Here is a 10,884-nt window from a genome sequence, read left to right as displayed (position 1 = left end):
GGCCTGTGCTTCCCGGGCCCAGGGGCGCGGCTGCCGCCTGAGCCTGCGGTTTTGGGTCCCCGGGACCCGCTGCTCCCGCTCCCACGTGTGGCCGGTGCTCCTGACTCGGGGCCTGTTCCCAGGGGGCCCGGCTGCTGTGTAGCTGCCGTGTGGGCTCGGGCAGTGACGGAACCTCCCTCAGGCCCCAGGACTCGAGGGAATGGCTGAAAGGCAGGGACATGCGCTTGGCTGGGAGGGTGGGGTAGGGTCTGGCCGCCTGTAAGAATTTAAAACTCCCTAAAAGTGACTGAAACGGGCCGCGCGGTCCTCTCGCCCGCACTGGAGCGTGAACAGTGGCGGTGACGACACATCCGCGCCGGGCCGTCCCGAGCTGGGCCGCGTCGCACGCACTGGCCTCTGACCGGGAACTCCGTGCGGAGCATTTGCTGCTGTCTTCCTGTAAAAAATAGATGTTTTCATTGATTTTTAGAGAGAGAGGAAGGGAGAGGGATAGAGATAAACACTGAGGAGAGAGAACATCATGGACCGGCTGCCCCCTCCGCCCCCCGACTGGGGATGAGCCCACAGCTGGCCTGTGCACCGACCGTGAATCGGACCGTGACCTCCTGGTTCCTGGGTTGATGCCCAACCACTGAGCCTGCCGGCCGGGCTGCTGTTGTCCTTTAAGCAGAGTCTTGGCTCCGCCTCCTCCCGGCCTGGTGCTCTCCCCATTGAGCCCCGTGGGGGCCGGTGCACCCGCACCTGTCTAACCCGCGCCCGGTGAGCGCTCCCCGCCTCCGAGACGAGCGCTCGCTCTCCTGGAAAAGGAGCAGTTATGTCCGTGCCCCGTGGTCGTGAGAACCCAGAGATGTCACTCTCGGGCGACGGTGACTTAGCACGTTCCCGAGGAACAGGGTGAGTCAGCATGACACACCGTCACCGCGCCTGTCGGACACCCCGGCCCCCAGTCCAGGAGGCGATTGGCCCGTAATCGGGGTGATCGCTGGAGGCCGCCCCGCGGGTGTAGTGTTACCGGGAGAGCCTGGCTGGCTTCGGGCTGCCTCTCGTGAACGGCCTTGAACTTCAGGGAGGCGGTGGCTCGCCGGGGCACGGCGTGCCTTCAAAACAGAACTTACCACTTAGAACATTCCGGAGGAGACAGGGAGGAGGCGCAGGAAGGAGACCATCCCGGGAGCATCTCCAGGTGCCGAGAGCGGCCGGTTGGCGTCCTGCCCTCTCCTGCCCTCCCTCCCGGCCTGCTCTGCCCCCGGAGGCATTCTTCACATTTTTGGGCGTTTTCCGGGCTGGGAGGGCGCCTCCCTCGAAGCCAGTGTTCGGCCCTTTGTGGTGTGGCTCAGTGGTTGAGCGTCGGCCTGCGGACTGAAGGGTCCCAGGTTCGATTCCCGGTCAGGGCACCTGCCCGGGGTGCAGGCTCGATCCCCAGTGGGGGACGTGCAGGAGGCAGCTGATCAGTGATTCTCTCTCATCATTGATGTCTCTCTCTCTCTCTCTCTCCCTCTCCCTTCCTCTCTGAAATCAATAAAAATATATATATATATTTTTTAAAAAGCCAGCGTTCGGTCCGGCCCTGAAGCCGGGCGTGTTTCGCGTTGGTGGGTTCTTGTTTTCTCGTAAGCAGCCTGAGTAGCTCCGACTGGTGTGGTGTGACTCACGCGCCCGGCGTCAGGTCAGACTCCGGGTTCCTTTCACTGAGAGGAAGGAGACAGGACTGTCCGGCTCTCGGGCGACGTCACAGGAGGAGCCCAGTTCGCGGTGAAGGGCGCCCACGTTGGCTGAGTCCCCTCTGTGGTTCCCGCGTGTCCGTGCGGACTCGGCGAGGAGGGTCTGTGAGCCCCCCTGTCCCTGCTCCGTTCCGCCCTCAGCGTCCGGGGTTCCCCCGGCCAAGCTCACCAGCACCCGAGCACGGAGACCCCGACACCCTGTCCGAGGGGCAGCCGCCGGAACGTGGGCCTCCCTGCCGGCCCTTCTCTGTTTTGGGGAGAAAGGCAGGGAATTTACGAGTTAAAGAAGGTGGAATTTGCCCTGCGGCGAGGCTCAGTGGTTGAGCACCAACCTGTGAACCAAGAGGTCAGGGTTCGATTCCCGGTCAGGACACAGGCCCGGGTTGTGGGCTCGATCCCCAGTGGGGGGCATGCAGGAGGCAGCCGATCCATGATTCTCTCCCAACATTGATGTCTCTCTCTCTCTCTCTCTCCCTTCCCTTTTTTGAAATCAATAAAAACATACGATATATACATATAAAAAAGAAAGGTGGAATTTATGTTTGGAAATCATGTTCTTTCGTGCTCCTGTTGGGGCTTAAGCTTCATCCGCTTCAGGTCACGGAGGTCCCACGGGCAGTGGCCCGGTGTTTGCCGCTCAGGCCTCTGTGAGGCCTCCTCAACTGGGAGCTTCCCAATAGCTTGATTGCAGCCCGAGTCAGGAAAACATTTGACCTTTGGCCCGATCAAATACACAATTGAAAAAAAAAATCCTTCTTTTTTACAGCAGCGTAGTATTCCATTGTGTAGATGTACCACAGTTTTCTAATCCATTCATCTGCTGATGGGCACTTAGGCTGTTTCCAAATCTTAGCTATGGTGAATTGTGCTGCTATGAACATAGGGGTGCACATATCCTTTCTGATTGGTGTTTCTGGTTTCTTGGGATATATTCCTAGAAGTGGGATCACAGGGTCAAATGGGAGTTCCATTTCCAGTTTTTTGAGGAAACTCCATACTGTCTTCCATAGTGGCTGCACCAGTCTGCATTCCCACCAGCAGTGCAGGAGGGTTCCCTTTTCTCCACATCCTCGCCAGCACTTGTCGTTTGTTGATTTGTTGACGATAGCCATTCTGACAGGTGTGAGATGGTACCTCATTGTTGTTTTGGAAAAAAACCCTAAATGGTGAAAACAGGGCTTGTCCGTCCCTGGCGTGGCGGCCCCGGGTCCCTGGGCCGTCCTCCGTGTGGTCAGACGGCTGGCCGCAGCACCTGCCCGGCCCACGGCCGTGGAGGTGACTCCATGAGGGTCTCGCAGGTGGAGGGTGGGGCCTGGGACCCCGGCGCCCCCTGGGGCGGTGCTCCCCGGAGCTGACGACGCCCCGGTTTTGTTTCTGCCCCAGATGAACTGAAAAACAAGACGGTGTGCGAGGGCCAGGAGCTGAAGCTGCACTGCCACCCGTCCAAGTTCCTCAACATCTACGCGGCCGCCTACGGCCGGCGGGCGCAGGACGCGGACCTGTGCGCCTCGGGGGCCCGGCCGCCCCCCTTCGGTAGGTGGGCTCCCCGCAGGGGTGGGTCCCCGCTGTGGCTTGCAGGGGGTTAGAGGGCACGTCGAGGGCAAGGAGGTACCAGCCCCCCGACACAGGGCCTCCTGCTCCCCACATTCCTGCACCGGCCCGTGGTCCCGTCATTCCACACCGAGCAGTTATTGAGCGCCTGCTGAATGCCAGGCCCTGCTCTAGGCGCCGGTGTGTTCGGGGACCCACAGGAGCCCACGGAGCGGACCTCCCAGCAGCCGGCGAGGGGCGGTGAGGAGGCAGAGAGCGGTGAGAGGGGTGCGGTTTGAGGAAGCAGAGAGCGGTGGGCTAATGGGTCGCGTTTCAGGTGTGGGTGAGCGTTCCCAGGAACAGCGCGTGGGGGAGGGGAGGGGAGGGGAGGGAGGGGAGGGAGGGGCTGCAGGGAGAGAGGGACTGCAGGGAGGGGTGGGTCAGGCAGTGACGCCAGAGCAGAGCTGGAGGAGGAGAGGCTGCAGGTCCCTGGGAAGGTGGGGGCAGGGACCGAGGCTGCACTCATGTGGAGGGTCAGCAGGCGGCCCCCTGAGGAGCCTGCGGGTCAGAGCTGGGGCCCATCACGGTCCCTCTGTCATGATAGTCGGGGTTCTCCGGGAAACAGCCAATAGCAGACGCGGGGAGAGAGGAACCGCGGACGGGGTGAGGGCCCGAGTCTGACACGCCCAGGGCGGCCTGTGGGCGAGAAACGCGGGCGGAGCCGTGTCCGCTTCTGACTTGGGCTCCGCAGGACGCAGGCTGGAAGCCCACGGAGACCCATCTGCCGCCCGAGAAAACGTCCTTTTTCTAAAACCTTGGGCTCCGCCCTCCAGGCTCCATTGCTCGGGCGAGCCCCCCCCCCCCCCCCCCCCACTGGAGGGCTCTGCTTCAGGCACAGTCTCCTGGTTTAAACGTTAGTCACACACAAAATAAGTAAAAATAAACTTCAGTCACAGCTTAAAAACTACCTTCCTGCCCTGGCCGGTGTGGCTCAGTGGACAGTGTTGACCTGTGGCCTGAGGGTTTGATTCTGGTCAAGGGCACCTGCCTGGGCTGCAGGCTCCTGGCCCCGGTCGGGAGCACGTGAGAGGCAACCAGTCGGTGTGTCTCTCTCACGTCGCTGTTTCTCTCTCTCTCTCTCTTCCTCTCCATTCTGCTCTCCAAAAATCAGTGGAAAAAACATCCTCCAGTGAGGATTAAAAAACCACAACAAAAAGTACCTTCTCCACGGCATCTAGACGTGTCCGACCAGACGGGGCACAAGAGCCCAACTAAACTGACACCTAAGATTAACTGCCACCCCCACCTGTGAGGTTAACCCCCCACCTGTGAGGTTAACCCCCACCTGTGATGGTTACCCCCACCTGTGATGGTTACCCCCACCTGTGATGGTTACCCCCCACCTGTGAGATTAACCCCCCACCTGTGAGGTTAAACACCCACCTGTGATGGTTAACCCCCCACCTGTGATGGTTAACCCCCCACCTGTGATGGTTAACCCCCACCTGTGAGGTTAAACCCCCACCTGTGAGGTTAACCCCCCACCTGTGAGGTTAACCCCCACCTGTGATGGTTACCCCCCACCTGTGAGGTTAACCCCCCACCTGTGAGGTTAAACACCCACCTGTGATGGTTAACCCCCCACCTGTGATGGTTAACCCCCCACCTGTGATGGTTAACCCCCACCTGTGAGGTTAAACCCCCACCTGTGAGGTTAACCCCCCACCTGTGAGGTTAACCCCCACCTGTGATGGTTAACCCCGTCCCCCCAACCTGGGAGGTTAAACTGCCTGACCCCCACCTGTACCTCACCAGAGAGAATTGCCCCCTCCCCGAAACGCCCAAGGCACTGAACTGCATTCATCAGCATCTACAATGAGCTGCTTAACAGGCTAAATTGCTGCAATGTATTCATGGGTCCCAAGTGGAAGGGAACATTGAGCTAAGAGAGACTCCTGCATAGTAACATGTCTGATGGGGAAAAAGGGCCCTAAACGCCCTCCCCTTGCGGGCAGGCTCCACGGGAGCAGGAAGCCGTCCCCAGGCGGCGCCCCGAGGCCCAGGCCCGTGTCCGTGGCGTGTGTCACCCTCTGCTGGGCGGTGTTGGAGGCAGACCACGCCCAGGCTGGCCGAGGGGGCAGCGGCCGCTCTGCCTTAGCTCTGGGGAGAGGCTCCGTCTCAGCTGCCCGGCCGCCAGGTGGGCAGAGGTGAGGGACACCCCAGCCGCGTGCCCCAGGAGCGACCAGCGAGTCCTGCACCCCGTCCCCTCTCAGGTAACAGGCGTGTTCAGAACGTCACCCCTCCTCCCTCCTCCGGCCTCTGTGTCGGGACAAGGGACCCCTCCCTGGTCCTCAGGGGAGCACTCCTGTGCCGGGCGGCCTGTGCGCCCAGGCGGCCGAGGCCGATCTGCTCAAGGCCCCGACACCCGAGGGCCCACTGTCTGGACACGGCGGCTGATCAAGCGCTCTGGGACTCAGACCTCTTTCTGCAGAAGGGACTCCATTTCTTTCTCTTTTTAAAGAATTATTTCAGAGAAGAAGGGAGAGGGAGAGAGAGAGAAACATCGGTGATGAGAGAGAATCATGGATCGGCTGCCTCCTGCACGCCCCACGCTGGGGATCGAGCCCACAACCCGGGCCTGTGCCCTGACCGGGAATCGAACCGTGACTTCCTGGTTCATAGGTCGACGCTCAACCACTGAGCCCGCCGGCCACGGTTGTGGGGGAGCGGGGGTTCCATTTCCTCACACTGGGAGGAGGCCCCGTTCCGCAGGCTGAGCCCCACGCAGCCCCGCCAGGGCCACGGGAGCACCTGGTTTAAGCTCTGGGTCTGAGCGGGATGAATCAGCCCCAGGAGGTGCACCTGCGGCCGGAGGCTCCGTTCAGCACCTGCTGCCCCCGTCCTTGGGGCTTAAAGGGGGAAGGGCTCAGTCCGCCAGAGAGGAGGCAGCCAACACCTGGCTGAACACAGGCCCCCTGGGGTCCGAGGAGCCCGGCCAGCCCGGCTCTGACCGAGGGCCCTGGGGCCGGGAAGGGGCTGGTCTTCACTTAGCAGCCAACGCGACGTCATTTACCTTAAACCAGGTCACATCGCCGCTGCTCAAGCTCTCCACTCCGCCCCGCCACGTAGGTCCCGTCTCCCGCTGAGGTCTGGCCCGCTCCTCCCCTCACTGCCTCCGGAGCACGCCACTCAGCCCTACCCCAGGGCCTTTGCACAAGCTCTTCTCTTGGCCTGGAATGTCCTCTCCACACGTCTGCACGGCCAGCTCATTCACTCATGTCGTCTCAGAGGTTTCCGCAGTCCCCCTCCAGCTGTGCTCTGTGCGTCTGTCTTCGTAGCACGGAAACAGCCACCTCTGTGCACGAGGCTCGCCCCCCCCCCCCCCCCCCCCAGAAGGCAGGCCCTGCAGACGGGTTTCCCAGCGCGGAGGGCAGGGCCGGGCCAGCGCGGGGGGGCGGGGGGGGGCGGGGGAAGAGCCGCCGGCTGCCGCAGTGGATGGTCTCGGTGGATGGCGGCGGCCGGGATGCGGGCCTGGTGTGGTCCCAGCTCCTGACCTCCCGGGAGATCGGAAACCCACTTCTGTTTTCTTTTCATGTGAAATGTTCCAACTTTCAGACACTGGGAGCCAAACCAAACATGCCTGCGGGCCACATCCGCGCACGGCTGTGTGTGTGTGCGTGTGCGTGTGCGTGTGCGTGTGTGTGTGCGTGTGTGCGCCGCTCCCACAGGACGCAGCCCCCGTGGAGGAGGGGGCAGGGCCGTGGGTTCCCACCCGGGAAGCAGGGCCTGCAGGACGCCTGCCCAGGTCGAGGGGCAGGGCCTCTCCCGGCTCAGAGAGGTCACGAGGCCTCGGGAAGGTCACGGGTGCTTCCCCTTCTGCTGAGCGGCTACAGGGGCTCCGTGGGGCCTGGTGACGGGGCAGCAGCGCCGAGCGGCTCCGGCCCCCAGACGGGGGTGGGGGGGGTGGGGGGGCGTGTCCAGGCCCTCAGACCCAGGGGCGGGGGCGGCCGTGTCCAGGCCTCGCTGTGGGCCGGTCACTGTGGTCACCGGGTCCTCCTGCGCGACCCCCCCCCACAGGCAGCAGGAATGAGGGGGGGCAGCAGAGCTCCCCGAGGAAGAGATTTGTTTCCCTTTCATTTTGTTAATCCTCACCTGCGGGCGTTTCCCACTGATTCTCAGAGAGAATGGAAGGGAGGGAGGGAGGAGAGAGAGAGAGAGAGAGAGAGAGAGGAACATGGATGTGAGAGAGGCACATCCATTGGCTGCCTCCCCCGTGCCCCCCAACTGGGGATCGCACCCCAGACCTAAGCATGTGCCCCGACCGGGAATCAAACCCGTGACCCTTCTAGGCACAGGCCGACGCTCTAACCGCTGAGAACTGGCCAGGGCGAGGTTTCTTTTCGTTTTTAAATATATTTTGATTGATTTCAGAGAGGAAGGGAGAGGGAGAGAGAGATAGAAACATCAGTGATGAGAGAATCATTGGTCGGCTGCCTCCTGCACGTCCCCTGCTGGGGATCAAGTCCACTACCGGGGCCTGTGCCCTGACCGGTATTGAACCCTGACCTCCTGGCTCACAGGTCGACGTCAACCACTGAGCCACCCGGCCGGGCCACTTTAAACCTCCAGGGCTGCAGGCAGGCCCCTGCTGGGCGTCCCCGGGAGCTCCCGTCCGGCTGCAGTTACATTTCCTGGGTGGACGCCTGGGACTCGGCTGTTCCCTTAATAAGAGAAGGAGAACCACCCTCGGCCTCAGGGGGAGCGAAGGGCATCCCAGGGCCAAGTGCGGGCAGGCCCGGCTTCTCAGGCGAAGATCCAGGCGCCAGGGCCCCGCTGCCAAGACAGCCTGGAAGCAGCCGCCATCACCTACGGACACGCAGGTTCCGAAGGCGCTCGCTCAGAGCCAGCGCCAGGCAGCAGCCAGGAGACCAAAACGGAGGGCCACCGCGCGGGGCCGGGGGGGCGGGGGGGGCACCTTGTCATCACATACATGGGGGAGGGGCACCTCGTCATCACATACATGGGGGAGGGGCACCTCATCATCACATACATGGGGGAGGGCCACCTCGTCATCACATACATGGGGGAGGGGCACCTCGTCACCACATACATCGGGGAGGGCCACCTCGTCACCACATACATGGGGGAGGGGCACCTCGTCACCACATACATGGGGGAGGGCCACCTCGTCACCACATACATGGGGGAGGGGCACCTCGCCATCACATGTGGGGTGTGGTGGGGGCGGGGAAGGTAGGTGGCCAGGAAGAGAGCGCACAGAACCAGGCTGGGAGGGAAAGACCGCTTTATTTTTTAAAAATTCTTAAAATATATCCTTATTGGTTTCAGAGAGGAAGGGAGAGGGAGATAGAAACATCAGTGATGAGAGAGAGTCATTGATCACTGAGCCACGCCGGCCGGGCGGAGGGGCGTGGCTTGCGTGACGGACCGAGGCAGTTTTGCGCTCTGGTCACCGTAGGAGCGAGTGGCTTCATCCTGGTGAGAGTGAGGGACCCAGAGTGGTCTTCAGGCCCCCAGAGGGCCACGTACCACGTACCACATACCACGGAGGAGCAGGCCCCAGGCAGTCGGGGCTGACACACCTGGGCCACACTGCGCTCGGGACCATTTGTAGGAGACAGCGTTTTAAAGTGGGCCCGCCCAGTGTGGCTCAGGGGTTGAGTGTCGACCTAGGACCTAGGAGGTCACGGTTCGATTCCCAGTCAGGGCACAGGCCCGGGCTGTGGGCTTGATCCTTAGTGTGGAGCGTGCAGGAGGCAGCTGATCCATGATTCTCTCTCATCATTGATGTTTCTCTCTCTCTCTCTCTCTCTGGAGCACGCCGTGGTACGTGGCCCGTGCTGGGGGCCCACTGCCTCCGTGGTACGTGGCCCTCTGGGGGCCGGCTCCTCCGTGGTATGTGGCCCCTGGGGTCTGCTGCTCCGTGGCATGTGGCCCTCTGGGAGCCCACTGCTTCCGTGGCCCGCGCTGGGGGCCTTCCTGAGACAGGAGTCATCAGAGCCACTGTCCACATGAGACTGCGCCCGGCCCGGTGTACATATTCCCCGGACACAGCATGGGCCACGGGGCGCCGTGTGCCGGATGCAACCTAACGCTCTCGCTGCTGTGTCCGCCTGCAGACTGCTTGTCCTACTCGGCGTCGCACGTGCTGGCCCGGAGGTGCTACGGGCGGCAGAGATGCAGAGTCCTCGTCGACAACCACCACTTCGGGAGCCCCTGTCTGCCCGGAGCCAGGAAGTACCTCACCGTCGCCTACGCCTGCGGTAAGACCATCCCCTCAACCCGGGCGGCCTGCCCGGAGGAGGTGGCCATGACAACCACGCAGCTGCCGCCAACCAGCCCGGCGGCTCTGCTCCTGAAGCTGTCGTCCCCCCGGAGAGCCCAGGGCCCCTTCTCGGACTGTATTGCTGTTATGACGCGCTCACCATATAAGCAGCCGAGTTTGGTCCAAATCCGCAGTAAAGCTCTTTAGCAATCGGATCGGCAGCCAAGGGGGAGGGCGGGGAGGGAACAAACAGGCGAAGCTGATGTCACCGAGAGCAGCGATCTTCATCTGGGCTCGTGGGAGGTGCCGACGTTTATGGGGGAGCCGTGCGAGGCCACGGGAGCATAGCTGTCCCTCCGGCCGCGCTTTTAGGCCCTAAATGACGAATTTCCGGGGCTGCAGCCGCCGTTCCAGCCACAGCCCCCGGCGCCGAGTCAGTAGGCCCAGGGCCGGCCCTGCAGCAGTGAAATACGACAGGACACGGTTGTCCTAGAGTCCAAGGGACCACGTGCAGGGCCGGGCTCGCAAGATTTCGGTTTTACAAAACGACTTAAAAGGAAAGCAGCAGCTGGTCTTCCCGGGGGTGAGGCGGGTTCTGGTCCTGTGAGCTGGCCGCGTGGACGGTTGTTTTTAAGGAGCATAAAAGCAAAGGGTGAGCCCTGACCGGTGTTGCTCAGTGGATAGAGCGTCGGCCTGCAGACTGAAGGGTCCCGGGTTCGATTCCGGTCAAGGGCATGTACCTGGGTTGCGGGCACATCCCAGTAGGGGGTGTGCAGGAGGCAGCTGATCGATGTCTCTCTCTCATCGATGTTTCTAACTCTCTATCCCTCTCCCTTCCTCTCTGTAGAAAATCAATAAACTATATATTTTTTAAAAGAAGCAAAGGGTGAGCCCAGCCCGCGGGGCTCAGTGGTTGAGCACCGACCTAGGAACCAGGAGGTCCCGGTTTGATTCCCGGTCAGGGCACAGGCCCAGGTTGCAGGCTCCATCCCCAGTGGCGGGCGTGCAGGAGGCAGCCGATCCATGGTTCTCTCTCCTCATTGATGTTTCTGTATCTCTCCCTAAAATATTAAATATAAACACATTTTTTAAAAGCCCAGGTGGCCTGGCCCTGTCAGGAAGCCCCCGGTGGCCCTTCCCTGGGGCTCGAACCGCTAACTGATCGCAGTGGCCGCACACGTCAGAGGACGAGGCGGGTCGGCTCGCCTTCCACGTCTAAACGGGCCTCCCCACCGACGGGACGTTGGTGCGAGGAGCCCAGAGGCTGTCAGTGAGGAATGTCCAGGCGAATCCCTTAGTGAGGGCTCGGGGTGGAGCCCGGGAGCAGTTTGAGCTGGTTAAAGCCGA

The 10,884-nt window shown here is 62.0% G+C and overlaps 1 protein-coding gene across 1 annotated transcript in view; it reads left to right on the top strand.

Moving 5' to 3' along the window:
• The window catches only part of EVA1C (eva-1 homolog C), a 37,052-nt gene that overhangs the window by 20,591 nt on the left and 5,577 nt on the right, over positions 1-10,884 (top strand). The window contains 2 exon segments of the mRNA XM_070407289.1: positions 3,105-3,254; positions 9,392-9,535. Coding sequence (XP_070263390.1) covers positions 3,105-3,254; positions 9,392-9,535 — 294 coding nt within the window.

This window comes from Myotis yumanensis, unplaced genomic scaffold (genome assembly GCF_028538775.1).
Source record: "Myotis yumanensis isolate MYYU_CA2020_CCGP unplaced genomic scaffold, mMyoYum1.0.hap1 SCAF_2, whole genome shotgun sequence".
Classification (NCBI taxonomy): Eukaryota; Metazoa; Chordata; class Mammalia; order Chiroptera; family Vespertilionidae; genus Myotis; species Myotis yumanensis.
This window is presented reverse-complemented; position numbering and strand designations above follow the sequence as displayed.